At 49.9% G+C, this 16,506-nt stretch overlaps 1 protein-coding gene across 1 annotated transcript in view; it reads right to left on the bottom strand.

Annotated features, from left to right (window-relative positions):
* The window catches only part of SLC12A8 (solute carrier family 12 member 8), a 109,259-nt gene extending 93,949 nt beyond the window's left edge, over positions 1-15,310 (bottom strand). Inside the window, exons 1-4 of the mRNA XM_072811820.1 lie at positions 15,224-15,310; positions 12,223-12,369; positions 7,954-8,145; positions 1,483-1,714 (exon numbers count right to left, since the gene is read on the bottom strand). Coding sequence (XP_072667921.1) covers positions 1,483-1,714; positions 7,954-8,145; positions 12,223-12,369; positions 15,224-15,268 — 616 coding nt within the window. The 5' untranslated portion in view covers positions 15,269-15,310. The remainder of the gene's footprint in view (positions 1-1,482; positions 1,715-7,953; positions 8,146-12,222; positions 12,370-15,223) is intronic.
* Positions 15,311-16,506: the final 1,196 nt, after the last annotated feature.

The following is a 16,506-nucleotide window of genomic DNA, read 5'->3' as shown; positions in this document are numbered from 1 at the left end:
GCAATGGTGTTTTTATGAAAGACACGAGTGTTTAGAACCCATGTCAGGGGCAGCCCTGGAAGGAGAGAGCAGAGCCACTGGCTCAGTCGGACGGCCGGGCACGGCTCCCCGCCCCAGAAACAGCCCCGCCGCACAGCTGGCCAGATGCAGTCCTCCCCAGCCCTCCGTGGTCACCCTGAATAACACAACCACCCCCCTCCCCGGTTTCCTCTGTAAAATGGGTATAAGCGTGCTTCTCTCACGGGGTTATGATAAGGACCACATTAGGGAAGTCGCCTGCGGGGCTCAGCAGAAGGCCTGGCACAGAGCAAGCGCTCCCACCGCCGGGGGTGCTTGTGCTGCGGTTCTTTTTCTTTGCTAGCACAGAGGATGTCCTCATTTCCCTTTCCCCATCCAGATTCCAGTGTGGACGCCGGGCCACCGTTGCCGTAAGAAGCCAAGGTCCCCGAAGTGTGAAATATCAGCCAGTGATCTCTTCCCTGGGGCGCCCTTGGAACAGCCACGAACTCCGTACTCCGGAGGGGAGCAAAGCTACCAGTTACGGACGCTCTGGGGAACAGCATCCCATCCGAGAGCACAAAGATTTAGGATCAGGGTTGCCAAGCATCCTCTAGGCCCAGGAAGACCAGAGTTACGCACTGGTCCTCTCGTTACGACCGAAGACGCCTTTTCCAAATGGTGCACAGTGTACCTGCTGTTTATGCTCCTCCTTTAAGCTCAGTTAATGGATCCATGTTTTCCTTTGAAAAAAATTTACTACAAAGAAAACTAGAGCTAATCAACCTAAATCTGTCCCCATCTCCCACAGATGACAATGGTTAACATTTGTTATATTTGCATCCTATTTTAAAAAAAGAAATAAAATCTGACATGCAAAATTAGCATCTATTTCCTTCCGTGCTTTCACACCTATGTCCTACCACTCTCCCAGTCACTGTTACAAATTTAATCTATATCCAGTCTGGTTCTACTTTATCCTTTGTTTGAGCTAAATGTTCCTGGTAGCTGTTTTTTTTTTTTTTTTTTTTTTTTTTTTTTTTTTTTAACAGAAAGAAAATAAGGGCCCCTGGGTGGCTCAGTCGATTAAGCATCTGCCTTTGGCTCTGGTCATGATCCCAGGTTCCAGGGACTGAGCCCCGCTCTGTGGGAGCCCCGCTCCCCTACTGTTTGCTCAGTGGGGAGTCTGCTCCTCCCTCTCCCCCTGCCTCTCCCCTCTGCTCATGCTCTCTTTCTCTCTGTCAAACAAATAAACCTAAAAAAAGAAAAGAGGAAACATGGAAAATGTGCTAAGTGAAAACGCCTCTGTGAGGAGGGGCTTTCAGGCCTCTGCAGCCAGGACACGCCCACTCACCTGCTCCAGGAATAGTGCGCTCCTTGTAGGTGACGCTTATTGACGGGTGGCCTTGCAAACTCACACCGTGTAACAGCTGGAAAGCTGCGCAGACCCCTAGAAGGCCATCTACTGAACTCCAAAAGGCTCACCTGGGTCCAGGTGCGTGAAAGAGCCCACCACGAAGTCCAGCGTGGACACAGCCAGCAGGAAGAGCAGCAGCAGCTGGAGGCGGATTATCCATTTGACACCTGCTAGGTTAATCCCCAGCAAGGCCAGAAGCACCACGACTGAAATTCCTCGCACCGCCCAGATACTCCTGAGGCTCAGCAAGTCAGAGATGGACTCAGCAAAGCCGGTGATGTACATGGCCCCTGCAACACACTAACACGCGATTCGAGATGAAGGAGTTGGCAAGAGAACAGAGCGTCAGGAACCCACTGGCCACGGCTGCCCGCCGTGGAGGGCCCCCCTCAGCCCTGTCAGGGCTCAGCACTGGGAGCCACCGGGGGAGGTCAGGGAGCCCTTCCTGCCCACGACCCCTGCCTCAGGCCCCATTTCTTCTCATCTACTTCACCACCACCATCCTGAGGGGGGCACGAACGCCAGTTAGCGGTAACTAAGATGAGAAGATCACGGGAAGAAGGCGATGGGACCCTGGGCCGCACAGCACTCTGAACCTCTTTGTCCGAGTTATTCAAGAGCTAAACACAGATGGGCGCCTGGGGGGCTCAGTTGGTTAAACGTCTGCCTTCAGCTCAGGTCATGATCTCAGGGTCCTGGGATCGAGCCCCACGTAAGGCTCCCTGCTCAATGGGGAGTCTACTTCTCTCTCTCCCTCTGCTCCTCCCCTCGTTCATGCTCTCTCCCTCTCTCTCAAATGAATAAACAAAATCTTTTTTTTTTTTTTTAAGAGCTAAACATAGAACAGAAGCACATAGCAGGTCCTGTCTTGGGGCCTTAGAAAAGCACTGAAGCACAAATCCCCAGTTTTTGTCCATTTCTTTGTAGGTCACTATTTTTTTTTTAATTACCTAAAATTTAGAATAAGAAAAAAAAAGTGGGCAGCACATCCTTTCAATGTCATCTTGAATAAAGGCTACCCAAGGACTATCTAGGTGAATGTACTTAGTTCTACTCATTGTTTATTGATTAAACGTGTTAAGTGTCCCAGACTTTGTGAAGTTACTGTCAATTTATAGATTTCTTTCCAGCAGAGATGCATAATAACTTCTGTCCAGTGGAACAAATAACCCAAAAGATTCAGGTTTGCTGTCCTGTAGGACATTAACCAGTTTCGTTCGGCAATCTTATCCTGACATTTATTTATGAAACTGCTTAACCAGGAACTAGGTAATCAATACCTACTTCCTCAACTGCTCTTTAACATCTTACTGGCTCTTCCTCCATTACTTAATAAGTTAAATAAAACCTTTGGCACATGTATATATTATATTTGCCTGAAAGTCATGATTTTACCTTTTTAAAAATATTTAAAACTCAATTTCAAATAAATATTTGAAAATAACAGCAACCTCACTCTCTGTAATTCCTCAGCCACCTTCTTTCCATCAGCTTCCATCCTCCCCCTCCCCCCACCCAGGCCAGCGGGTCACAGTCATCACTGCACTCTGCTGCCCATTGTTCTCTCAGGGAACAAATTCTGCTCTGGCCTCAGTCATATTCCTCCTTCTTCGTGAAGCCTTTCCTCATCCTCCTTTTCTAAATAAATATTATGCTACTACCAATACCATGCAATTAATCATCTGGTTCCATAATCTATTCTTATTTCATGCATATAAGTCTTTCCTCTGCCCCAAGCCACCAAGAATGCAAACATCCTAAAAACAAAAATTTCTATGCTGATTGCATTCTTCAAAGGCCCTGCATCTGCTAACTATATTGCAAGCATTCAATAAATACTTTCTGATATGTTGGTTGTATGAAAAGTGTTCTGTAGGGGGCACCTGGGTGGCTCAGTGGTTGAGCGTCTGCCTTTGGCTCAGGTCGTGATCCCAGGATCCTGGGATTGAGTCTCACATTGGGCTCCCCACGGGGAGCCTGCTTCTCCCTCTGCCTGTGTCTCTGCCTTTCTGTCTCTCATGAATAAATAAATAAAATCTTAAAAAAAGAAAGAAAAGAAAAGAAAAAGAAAAGTGTTCATCGGAGCAGACACCATTAATTTCCAGCTCCTTTAGGTAAAGACCAGAAGGGCAATGTAATTTCTGTATCAGAGACAAGCTCACAAGGGAGGCCCCATTCTTCAGTGAGATTAGCTCATTTTGCTACTAGACATACCATCATTGTCAGTGTTCCCCAAACTTACAGTAGGCATTTCTGACTATATTTGGGTGAGGGGGGAAACCCAATAAATGTAGGAGGAAGACAATCATCTCTGAGAGGGAGATGAGAGAGAGACATTTGCGATTTCCTGCATTCACCTCACGACTCAAACTTACTCTTGACGAAATACCAAGAGAGTGTGCTGGTGATAACGATGCTGCTATTCCATCAATATGCGGCCAGGTCAACTGGACTCCTCATGGTCAGATATATCGGAGTTGAAAAAAACAAATGACAACAATACAGTGATGATCATCACCTTCCCAGGTGTCTGATGTCTCAAACACGCAGAGGGTGACCCCAGAACTTGAATACAACCATTTGCATCAGGAGCTTCCCAATCGAGTGTTTGCTTTTCTAGCTGGCGAACACAGAATTTGTTCACATGAAGTGGGCCAAGCACTAAAGGCTGCCTTTTGTTTCCAGTAGAGCCCCTCTCTCAGACTTATACCTAAAATCAAAGATGCCAGGAACAAAACAAAAAGGAACACCCTCTGGAGGCTGTGTGCAAGGGCAAGGTGGTTAGGATTGTGGACTGTGAAAGCAGACAAGGGCCCAGTCCTGTGGCCCCCAGTCCCAGCTGTGGAACTTGGGGAAAGTTAGTTTTAAGCTCTCTGTGCTTCATTTCCTCAACTGTGAAACACACATAATAGTAGTACTTGCTTCAGAGGTTATTGTGAGGATTAAATGAGATAATTCATGTAAGGTCCTAGAAGAGTAATAGCCGGCTCATAGCTGAAGTTACAGAGATACTGGCTATTGGCATTATCATTCTTTTTTTTTTAAGGGTTTTTTTTTAAATTTTTATTTATTTATGATAGTCACACATTGAGAGAGAGAGAGAGGCGGAGACATAGGCAGAGAGAGAAGCAGGCTCCATGCACCGGGAGCCCGACGTGGGATTCGATCCCGGGTCTCCAGGATCGCGCCCTGGGCCAAAGGCAGGCGCCAAACCGCTGCGCCACCCAGGGATCCCGGCATTATCATTCTTACTTTACCGTTCTGAGCTACTGAAGAAGAGGAGACAGTAGTTAGCCACGAATTTCATGAAATATTTTGCTGCCGATCAGGGAACCTAGGCGGTATAGTCAGATGAGCAACCAACTGTTGGTTGCAGCTCAGGTCATGATCTCAGGAATGTGGGATCAAGTCCCACATCTTGGCTCTGCGCTCACCAGGGAGTCTGGCTGAGATTCTCTTTCTCTCTCTGCGCCTCCTACATTCTCTTTCTTTCTAAAATAAATAAATAAACCTTAAAAATAATACCTCGTTAATGCTAACTACATGATGGTAAATGCCACCGGAAACTTGCAAAGTAAGTTGTAGGTAAGTATTCTTAAACCAAAGAGACCTACTTTGAGGGAAAACAGTAATAGCCTCAAATTAAATTGTCTTCTCAAAATCTAAGAGCTTGGAGATAAGAGGTGAGGGTATTGATGGAATGTGGGTAAGTAAGAACGTTATAGAGATTTCATATTTGGTAGGTGGATGAACATAGGAAGTAATCCTGCTTGGTTGGAAACTATAGGAAAAGTATAATTATGGCTTTTCTAAGGGTGGACTGTAACTATTCTCAGAACAAAAAGCACAGTAGAACTTCTAAATCAACAAGAAGAGACAGAAATAAATTTGAGCCACGCTGGCAAAATAAGACGTTTGTTAAATTTCAAATTATCTAGAAAATAATGAAAAAGAGAATAATGTATTCTAAAACTTGTATTCTTTTTTTTTAAGATTTTATTTATTTATTCATGAGAGACACAGAGAGAGGCAGAGAGAGAGAGAGAGAAAGAGAGAGAGAGAGAGAGAGAGGCAGAAGGAGAAGCAGGCTCCATGCAGGGAGCCCGACGTGGGACTCAATCCCGGGTCTCCAGGATCAGGCCCTGGGCCGAAGGCGGTGCTAAACCGCTGAGCCCCCCAGGCTGCCCTAAAACTGGTATTCTAATCCTGCATTCAGAAGGGGGGAAAAGGTATAACCCTAAGTATTTCTATTATTTGAAAAAGGCAGAAAAAAAATAAAATATTTAAGATGTGATTTTTTTTAAAGATCAATATAAATAGAAAGATAGCAGGAAGAGGTATTGAATAAAAGAAAATATGAAATAACAAAGGATAAAGAAAATAAAAGCTGATCTTTTAAGGGGCACCTGGCTGGCTTAGGTGGAGCATGCGACTTTTCATCTCAGGGTCTTTTGAGCCCCATGCTGAGTGTAGAGATTATTTAAAAATAAAATCTTAAAGAAAGTAAAAATAAAAGTTGAACCTTTAAGAGGTAAATAAAATGTATAAACACCTGGCAGTCTGATCAAGAAAAGAAAAAAATGAAAAAAATACAGATTTTAGCAATGAGAAAAGAAATACAGCTACTCTTACAGGAGAGCGTAAATGCATGAATACAGAAGATGAATGTGCCGTGAATTATGATACGTTCATATTACGCAATGTTAAGCTACTAGTTAAAAAGCACAGGTTGAAACCACTGACCTCAAGGAATATCTGCGAATCATTGTTAAGTGAGAAATAGAAGCCACAGAACAGAGTATGAACTCTGTCCCCATTTTTGTAAAAACAAGCAAGCCCTTCAGCAGTCATAAATTCACGCACGTGAGCACAGGGAAGGTGCTGGAAGACGATGGTAGGTGTTCACACCGGTGACCTCAGGACCCAGAGGGAAACAGCTTTTCTCTTTACATTATCTCTGGCAGGTTGACTTGTTACAATGAACATCATTTTCTAACTTTATTTTTAATTTATTCATGAGAGACACAGAGAGAGGCAGAGACCCAGGCAGAGGGAGAAGCAGAAAGAAAGAAAGAAAGAAAGAAAGAAAGAAAGAAAGAAAGAAAGAAAGAAAGAAAGAAAGAAAGGAAGAAAGAAGAAAGAAAGAAGAAAGAAAGAAAGAAAGAAAGAAAGAAAGAAAGAAAGAAAGAAAGAAAGAAAGAAAGAAAGAAACTAGAAAAGGAAGAGCAAACTAAACCGAAAGGAAGCAGGAGGAAGGAAATAATAACAACAGGAGCAGAAATAAATTGAAGACCAGGAAAACAATAGAAAAATCAACAAAATCAAAAATTGCTTCTTTGCAGTCAAGCTTTTAATTAGCCTGACTGGAAAAAAAAAAAAAAAAAAAGGAGCAAAGTCTCAAATGATTAAAACTAGGAATGAAAGGAAAGACACGACTACCCATCTTACAAAAAGTAAAAGGATTATAAGGAATCTATGAACAGTCATACGCCAATAAATTATATAACTGAGACAAAATGGACAAATTCCTAGAAAGACACAAACTACCAAAACTGACTTAAGGGCAGCCTGGGTGGCTCACGGTTTAGCGCCACCTTCAGCCCAGAGCATGATCCTGGGGACCCGGGATCGAGTCCCACATCAGGCTCCCCGCATGGAGCCTGCTTCTCCCTCTGCCTGTGTCTCTGCCTCTGTGTGTGTGTGTGTGTGTGTGTGTGTGTGTCTCATGAATAAACAAATAAAATCTTTTTTATAAATAAATAAATAAATAAATAAATAAATAAATAAATAATAAATAGTTTTCTCAACCACCCGCCACCTTTTGCACTATCACAAAGGCCTTTTTCAAGCCAAGAAGTGCTTGAAAAGAGAGGCTTTTGAATGCCTGTGTCCTCGGTGTTAGGTCACCATCCCCGTGTGACCTAACATCGAGCTCCATAAGCCTCAGCACGTCCCCCCTGAGAGCTCGCGTCCACTGCGTCCACTGCGCCGCCCCCCGTTAGTGTCCCCCTTCTCATGCAGGGGCCCACACGGCTCCCAGCCTCCCCCCACAAGGCCGCAAGCTATGAAGGAGCCCAGAGCTCCAGCTCACTTGAGAGGTGCCTGCTTCCAGGGAAGCCCAGGAAGGTAAAATGTCCCTCCTTCAGCACAAAAGTGCCCCAGGGACGGGCCCACCAGCTGCCAGCCAGGCCCTGGCCACGGTCCTGCAGTCCCCTCCCTGGAACGGGCAGCAAGGATCATTCCAGGCCAGGCCCTGCCTTGCAGGGCAGATCAAGACTCCACAGGCACCAACAGTGGAAGGGAAGGAGGACCGGATGGAGGGCCAGGGCCCCAGGCAGAGGGCCAGGCTCTGCTCTGACTCCCTCTCCGAGCCCCCGTCTGCCCATCTATAAAATGGAGCAACTGGCCCACCTCGCCTCACCCCAGAACAAACGGGAACGTGCCTGAGAAGACGGCGGCTAGCGGGCAGGCAGGAGGACAGATCCTGCGTGCCGATGGCCTGTGGGCACAGCTCCCCTGCCCCGGCCGCCCAGGCTCACCTGTCCAAACACGTACAGCAGCCCAATCGTGCCTCCGGTCTGCCCGCCGAGGACCGAGGAGATCATCGAGTAGACACCCCCGCTGCCAACACCACAGTGCTCCCCAACACCGATGCCGGACAGCACAGTGACGAGGGCCACCAGGACGACAAAGGACACCAGAAACATGCCCATGAGCACTCCTGTGTTTCCCTGCAACAGAACAGCAAGGAGCAAGGCGGGGGGTTAGGACAGGGGGGCCCTCCCAGGAGCACTGACCACCTCCCCCCACACCTCAGGGATGCAACAGGGGTGGGGGAGGAAGAGCTGGGCAGAGGTGGGGCACGTGGACAAAGCCAGCCCACAAGAGTAGGGCCTGGAAGAAATTCCCCAGGAAGGGCAATGGCCTTGCTTCCAACTCTTCAGTGACTTCCCATCACCAACGGGCACTCAGGGGGCCCCGCCTCACCACCCCTCTCTACCCCCCAGTCCCTCTCATCGCTGTGCCGTGGCAGGAAGTGCTCCCCCGCCCCGCCCCCTGCCCAACCCACCTTCCCACCCCCCCCCTCACTCCATCTCCTTGACAGCCACACTCAAGGCTCAGCGCTTAGGGGCTTCCTCTTCCAGGACACCAGGCCCAAGCCCAACTCAAGGGCAGGAGATTACGCGGTACTTATCATACTAGGTCCGCTTCCAAGCCCATCTTTACTTCTGGGCTGTGAGCACCGAGAGAGCGGGATGCTGTTTTATTCGGTTATGCTTTATTCAGATAGTTTCTTATTTTGTGGATTTTATATTTTTAATGACATTATATGATCACGGTTTTCTTCCTTTGTTCAGGCTTTCAAATTGTCTGCATGTGATAATATGATATCCTGCAGCAGTCTTTGAGTTTTCATACCCAAACTGCCACCCAAACTGCCACTGTAACATCTTCCAAGCTATAGGTGAGCTGCCAAAGTACTCGTTAGAGCTCCTATTCTCTATGCGAAAATCATCTGGGCATGACCTCTCCTTACACGAGTTTTATGCCACCTCCTAGAAGCTCGGTCTTATTTTTGCCATTTCACATTTTGCCTTTTTTTCCATGATCAAATACTATTTTTCAGGTAAAACTCATCTCAGAGCTGAAAAACAGAGATCATTTTCAGGGCAAAAGGATGGATTCATACAGTAGGCCGCCTCAAAGGCGACCCCTGGGGACCCCCAGCCCCTGACACACATGCTCTGTGTGATCTCCTGCCCTTGAGTTGGGGGCTTGGACCTGGTGACTCCCTTTTAATGAGCAGAGCACTGCAGAAGTGAAGGGATATCACTTCTGAGATGAGGATATAAAAAGATTGTGGGGCAGCCCGGGTGGCCCAGCAGTTTACTGCCACCTGCAGCCCAGGGCGTGACCCCGGGCCCCGGGATCGAGTCCCGCGTCGGGCTCCCTGCATGGAGCCTGCTTCTCCCTCTACCTGGGTCTCTGCGTCTCTCTCTCTCTCTCTGTGTGTGTCTCTCATGAATAAATAAATAAAATCTAATTAATTAATTAATTAATTTTTAAAAAAAGATTGTGGCTCTCATCTTGGGTGCTCTCTCGCTCTCTCAGATTGCTCATCCCGGGGAAGTCACCTACACGTAAAGAGGCAGCCTTAGGAAGAGGCCCACAGGACAAGGCCTGCCAACAACAGTGCAAGCGCTCTTGGAAGCAGACCCTCTGCTGGTAGAGCCTTCGGCTGGGATTGCAGCCCGGACAGGCTGACTGCAGCCCCAGGAGAGACTCTAAGCCAGAGACACCCAGCTGGGCTGCACCCTGGATCCCTGGACCATAGAAACTATGAGATTACACACGTTTTTGCTTTATGCTGCTAGGCATTGGAATCATTTGTACAGCAGCAATAGAAAATGGAAGCAACTTATTATATTCTCACTTTGGGGGTAGAACTGATGTGTCTGGATAGCCGTTTCTCAAAAAAAAAGAAAAGAAAAGAAAAGAAAAGAAAAGAAAAGAAAAGAAAAGAAAAGACAGAAAAAAAAATAGCCCAGGGAGAGGGTTAAGAAGAGGCTCTTAAAGATTTAAGAATCAAAACAGAAAAAAAAAAAAAAAAAAAGAATCAAAACAGAGAGCACTTAGGGGCGCCTGGCTGGCTCAGTCGGTAGAGCGTGCAACTCTTGATCTCGAGGTTGTGAGTTTGAGCCCTATGTTGGGCATGGAGCCTAACTTAAAAAAAAATAAATAAAGAGAGCTCACCTTTTCCTCCTTCTACCATTCCATGACTATCCCCCAGGGGCCCGGCTGTCACAGGCCAACCCTTCCTCTGCCACAGCAGGGAGACTGACAGGCCTCCCTTGGACACAGGCTGCAGAGGTGCTGGGCAGTGAGGTGGCCCTTTAGGAAAGGGGCAAAGACACGGGTGGATCCCAGATGCCCGAATCTGCCAGCGGGACCAGGAGTCCGAGCTGGAGGCCTTGTGTTTTTGTAAGCGGGAGCCCCTGTAAGTTTGGGAGGGATTCTTAGCATCCACACTAGGGAGGTTGCTGACCCTCCTCTAAGCTTTCCATGTATTAATTAAAAATAAAAAAAAATTCCAGACCCACCCAGGCCATGACTAAAGCTGAACCCTGAGCTAAGGACCCAGGTTTGGAGTAGAGCAAGCGCTCAGGAGGGTCTGGCCTCACCCAGGCCTCCTCGGGGGCCTAAGAACCCCATACACCCCACTACAGCTCAGGGTTCCTGCCCCAGAATTTGCCCATGTGATGGTTAATTTTCTATGTCAGCTTGGGTAGGCTATGGTGACCATTTGTTTAGTCAAACAGTAGCCTAGATGTTGCTATAAATGTGTGGTGTTGGGGGTTTTTTTAGCTGTGATTAACATTCACAGTCAGTATTCTCCCTAACGCAGGTGGGCCTCATCCAAACTGTTGAAGGTCTTAACAGCAAAGACTGAGGCTTCCCAGCGGAGAAAGAATCCTGTGGCCAGACTGCGCCATAGAAATTCTGTGTTCCCAGCTTTTGGCCTCAAGCCTCCAGCCTCAATTCTTTTTTTTTTTTTTAATTTTTAATTTTTATTTATTTATGATAGTCACACACATACAGAGAGAGAGAGAGAGAGGCAGAGACACAGGCAGAGGGAGAAGCAGGCTCCATGCACCGGGAGCCCGATGTGGGATTTGATCCCGGGTCTCCAGGATCGCGCCCTGGGCCAAAGGCAGGAGCCAAACCGCTGCGCCACCCAGGGATCCCTGCAGCCTCAATTCTTACCTGAGTCTCACCTGGACTCACCAGACCCCACAATCATACATATAGGATGTCCCGTGCATCTCTTATAGGTATCTACCTCCTATTGGTATTAGCTCTGTGTCCCTGAAGAACCTTGGCTAGCACATCCCACACCTCGAATGGCCCCCTCTCTCTTGCACCTGTGCAACCGAGCTCCCCTCTGAAAGGCTGGCTGAACCATGCCTCTGCCAGGAAGCTTTCCTGGACACTTTAGCAACCCTACATTCACAGCCTGTTCCATTCCTGAGGGATTTAACGCTGCTTTGAGACCTCACCTGGATTCCTGATGTGAAATCAGCAGGGCTGTTAGCTCGCCAGGGGGAGGAACCAGGCCTTCTATTCCATAACCCCATTGGCACATAGTCGTGCCTGGAACACAGTAGGGGCTCCTCCTGACTGGCTACCCTTTTGTTTCAAGCAGCCTGTTTAGTTTACTGAAGTCCCAGGGAGAAGGCCCCACGTGAGGAGCTGAGACCCCTGCCTCAGGACATACATCTGCCTGGAAGGTCCCAAGATGCCTTCACAGAAGAAACAAAGAAGAGGCCTTTATTCCCTGTAGGGAAGAAGCAAACGGCACCCCCACAAGCTCAGGCACCTCTGACCCAGCCTGGCCATGTGCAGCCTTCCACAGAGGGTCTATGGGCAGTGGGGGAAGGCAACTGTGTGGGTGAAGGAGCTGATCCCACCTGGGGGCACCATTGCCACCAGCCTGCTCTTCGTGATCCACCTCCAGTCCCAGACACGATGTGCCCTGACTTCTGTGCTCATATTTCTCGTATTTCTGAGTTGTCATGACTTAAATCCATGGTGAGGCTTCCACTGGAGCCTCTGTCTGGGGCCCAGGTTCTCAGGATTCTCGTTTAAATAGCAATGCTAACTATTCGGTGTCCTTGCTTCTCATCTCCTGTTTCTGGAGCATCCGTGCTTCAGAAACCTGTTGCCTGCGCTGTGGGATGCTCAAGAGTGCAGAGCTCTCCGTGTCACAGGCTCACGAGAAACTCCAGGGCCACCAGCTCGTCACTCACCACCAGCCAGCCAGTCCTCAGGAAGAGGACAACCCCAAAAATGTTGATCATGCAGGACGTGAACACGCCATCCCAGGTCCCAAACAGCACTGGCTCCCACACGAACAGCCGGCTCCTCCACCAGGGCTGGGGCTGGGCCAGCGCCCCCTGAAAACAGAGCACCCGGAACTCAGCCAGCTGCTGCACCGCAGAGGGCCAGAGAGGGGAAGTGAAGGGAGGCAGGGCAGGAGCGGGGGGGGGGGGGGGGGGGGGGGGGGGGACTCAGCTTGAAACTCCATCCACCTTCCTTTGCAGGGCACGCACGTGTGTGCACGCTCGCTCGGAGGCCTGGGATTGTTTCTGCCCAAGGCTCACTGGGCTCTTCCGACAGGGACTCCTATCAAAGGGCAAGGACTAACTGGCCAGTGCGCCCTTTCCTTCTGGCCGCTCAGGAGCTACTCCCCCAGCCTCCTCGCAGGGAGGTGTGGCCACGGGCCTGAGCTCTGGCCCCCAGAAGGTGGGGAGAAGGCTGGTGTGTCACGTCTCCGAGAGCGTGGGACTCTAGGTTCCGGCTCAGGCCGCGGTCACGAGCTCTGGGGAAGGCCACCAGCAGTACCCCCGTCCCACAGGGGACAGCAGCTTCCAGCAGTGACTAATCTTCGGGTGGACTGACTTTGCACTTTCTTCCCCCCCCAACCCCAACAACCCGCCAGGGGCCAGGCATTTCCAGCAGAGGGGCTGCTACTGAGTCCCCTCTGCTGGAAATGCCTGGCCCCTGGTGTCACAGCGACCTCCAAGCCCCTTCCAGCCCACTCCCCAGGATTCTAGGGCATCACCTGGCGGTTGCTTAGAACCAGAGGCTAATAGGTGGTTTAAACAAATGCCTTCCTTATTTTTCCAATGCAAAAATAACCGAGGCGCTTTAACAAAACACTCCAGTGGAAACTCTTTACTGAAACAACTAAACCTTGTGGAGAAAATTTTTTTAAAGATTTTATGTATTTCTTCATGAGAGACACAGACAGAGAGGCAGAGACACGGGGAGAAGCAGGATCCATGCAGGGAGCCTGATGTGGGACTCGATCCCGGGACTCCAGGATCACGCCCTGAGCCAAAGGCAGGCGCTAAACCGCTGAGCCACCCAGGGATCCCCACCTTGTGGAAATATTAAAATGGCTTAAAGAGGGCAGCCCGGGTGGCCCAGTGGTCTAGCGCCACCTCTGGCCCAGGGCCTGATCCTGGAGTTCCGGGATCGAGTCCTGCGTCGGGCTCCCTGCATGGAGCCTGCTTCTCCCTCTGCCTGCGTCTCTGCCTCTCTTTCTCTCTCTCTGTATAAATAAATAAAATCTTTTAAAAATAATAATAAAATGGCTTAAAGACAACTAGTAGCAGCTGGTGCTGTTCACCGCCCTGACCTCTGGCCTAGGGCTAGGAGTGTAAATGCACACAGCAGGGATCTTCCAGTGTCTCACACTGGCACAGCCACACCTCACAGGGGGCGGGGGGCGGGCGTGGGCCCAACTAGGAAGCAGTGTGCCCAGCGGGTCTCTGGACCATGCATGTGGTCTGTACACAGTGAGAAGGCAGAAAAACCCAGAGTATAGGACAGAGAATCTGCAGTCAGGGGCCCAGGGGCCCAGGGTCCCAGCTCCTGAATGGCTGAGCACAAGGGATGGATGCGCCCCCATCCAGGGCGAAAGGCTGAGGCCCACGGGCCTTGGTGGGAAAGGAGAGGAGCCCGTCCCCTGCTCCCCCCCTGCATCATGCGCTGGCTCGCAGCAGAAAGTCATCAGGGCCGTCAATTAAGACTTAAGACTCCTGGGCACCCCCTGCCAGTCCCCGACGCAGCGGGAGCTCTTTTTATCTGTGTGTCTGTCTGTCTGTCTTCCTTCCTTTCTTTTTTCTTTTTCTCTTTCTTTTTTCTTTCTTTCTTTAAAAGATTTTATTTATTTGACACAGAAAGCAAGATCTCGAGCAGAGGGAGCAGCAGGCAGAGGGAGAGGGAGAAGCAGGCTCCCCATTGAGCAGGGAGCCCGACACGGGGCTCCATCCCAGGACCCCGGGATCGTGACCTGAGCAGAAAGCAGATGCTTAACCGACTGAGCCCCCGAGGCGCCCCTACCTGTGAGTATTTCTGTTCATCTGTCTTTCACAGGCTGCAAATAAGGGATCTCCTGAAAGTCAGTAAATGTGAGAACAGCGATGGTGGCTCAGCACAGACCCCGCTGACCTTATGCTTGTCCTCGAAGAACTGGTCCCACGCAACCTGTTTTGGTGCATGTAGGATTGTTTTCCAGAATCCTAATCTCTGAATTCAGGACCGGGTCCCTGATTTCCCGTCTCTCCTTATGCCGGGTTTCCCACCTTGGCCTGCTGCAGGTCTGTTCTTAGAAACAGCAGTGACAGCAGCAGCTCTCAGCAAGAGAGAGCAATGATTTCGAGAGCGCTCTCACCTTCCACATCCCTCGTCTGCCTTGATCCTCACCACACCGCCGGGGTGGGGGGCAGGCTGGGAGAGGGCCCCGGTGTGGAGCGAGGGAAGGACACCGGAAGGACAGACAGCACAGCCGGCGGCCCGCGCTGGGTGCCCCACTGTAAAATCTGTGCCCGGCCCTGCACCTCGGGTTTTGTGCCCTTTCCTTGCCTAGAAGTCAATTCTTTCGGCTCCCATTGCCGACATCCCAAACTTGGCTGAGGTGTGCAGGCCTCACCCCTGGGCCTCCCATCCTGAAGTGGGGAATCCTGGTCCGCCTGCCCCAGCCTCGCCTGTCCACCCCGAAGGCCGCTTCCTTTCCTTCCGTGTTCGTCCACCTAACGGCATAGGGGAAGCTTTCACTCCCGGGACCTCACTGGACTGAATCGGCCTTAAAGGTGGTTCCCGAATGGGCCAGAAGCTTTAGGAGACTCTGCCCTCGGAGAATGAAAATAGAAGTGGTTTCAAACGGGTTGGGTGGCCGTCTGGTGGCCAGGCCATGGCGGCTTATCTCAGGGTGCTCGGGGGACCGCACCTACCCTTTCTTACCAAGTGACAAAGGAAAGCAAGTCTTCCCAGGGCCTGCTTGCTCATCAGAGACCAGAAGGAAGAGCCCGGCTGTGTTTCACCCCAAGGCTGCAGCCCTGAGGTTCTTAGAGAGGGAAAGAGAGAGAGAGAGAAAGAGAGAGCAGCATAAGCCCAGGGAGAGAGAGAGAAGGAAGAAGAAACAAACACACAGAAAAGGGGACAGAAGACGAGCTAGGGAACAGGGAACCCTGGGGTAACTCCTAAGCAGTAGTACAGAGACCCCCGGGGCTCTCTCCCAGCCCACCCACCCCCACACACTGACGCCAACACGGAGGCGCCCCTGGTGCCCTTCTCCACCACATCCTGCAGCTGCACCACTTCAGGCTGCCCACCCCACCCCCCGCCTCTGCCACTGGCCCGCTGTGGGCAAACCAGGAGACCACCAGCAAGACCACCCAAACCAGCAGCCTTGCAGAGTGACCGCTGGGCCCACGGCTGGTACAATTCTGAAACCAGTTCTGAGGTGTGGGTCTCCCCCCTCATACCAAGCAGTTCTCCAGCGCCAGCTGGTGTCCTCTGATCCAGCTCAATTCTGGTATTATCTATCTGGAAATGGGGTCAGGTCCCACAGGTTAAGGGCTGTCCCCCAAGACTACTCAAACCTCCCCCTCCTCTCACTCCGGATGCCAGTCACGAGGTCAGATTGTCACCTGTGCTTCTGAGCAACTGCCTATAAATTGGAGGTTCCCATGACACCTTCCTTGGCTTTGATTAATTTGCTAGAACGCCTCACAGAATTCAGAGAAACACTTTACGTTCTAGATTACCACTATGTTACAAAGGATATAGCCCAGGAGCAGCCAACAGGAGAGATGCCCACGGGGGGAAAGCAGGTGGCTTCCAAGCTCTCTCCAGGCACATCACCCTCCCCAAATCTGCACACGTCCACCAGCCTGGAAGCTCTGCAGACCTCATTATTTTGGGGTTTTATGGAGACCTCATTACGTACATTGATTAAATCATTAGCTGTTGGCAACTGACTCCATCTCCAATCCCCACGTTTCCACCTGAAAGTTCCAACCCTCTCATCATGGTTGGTTCTTCTGGCAACCAGATCCCATGCTTAGGTGCTTTCCAAAAGTCACCTTATTGACTAAACCCCGTTGTGGTGGAAAGGGGATTGGTAGGAATATCCAGATACCCTTATCACTCTTATCACTTAAGAAATTCCGAGGGCTTTAGGAGCTCCCTGCCAGGAATGGAGATAAAAGCCAAATGCATATTTCTTATTCTAAATCACAGTA

Source organism: Canis lupus, chromosome 35 (assembly GCF_048164855.1).
Source record: "Canis lupus baileyi chromosome 35, mCanLup2.hap1, whole genome shotgun sequence".
NCBI lineage: Eukaryota > Metazoa > Chordata > Mammalia > Carnivora > Canidae > Canis > Canis lupus.
Note: the sequence above shows the minus strand (reverse complement) of the source record. Positions and strands in the feature narration are given on the sequence as shown.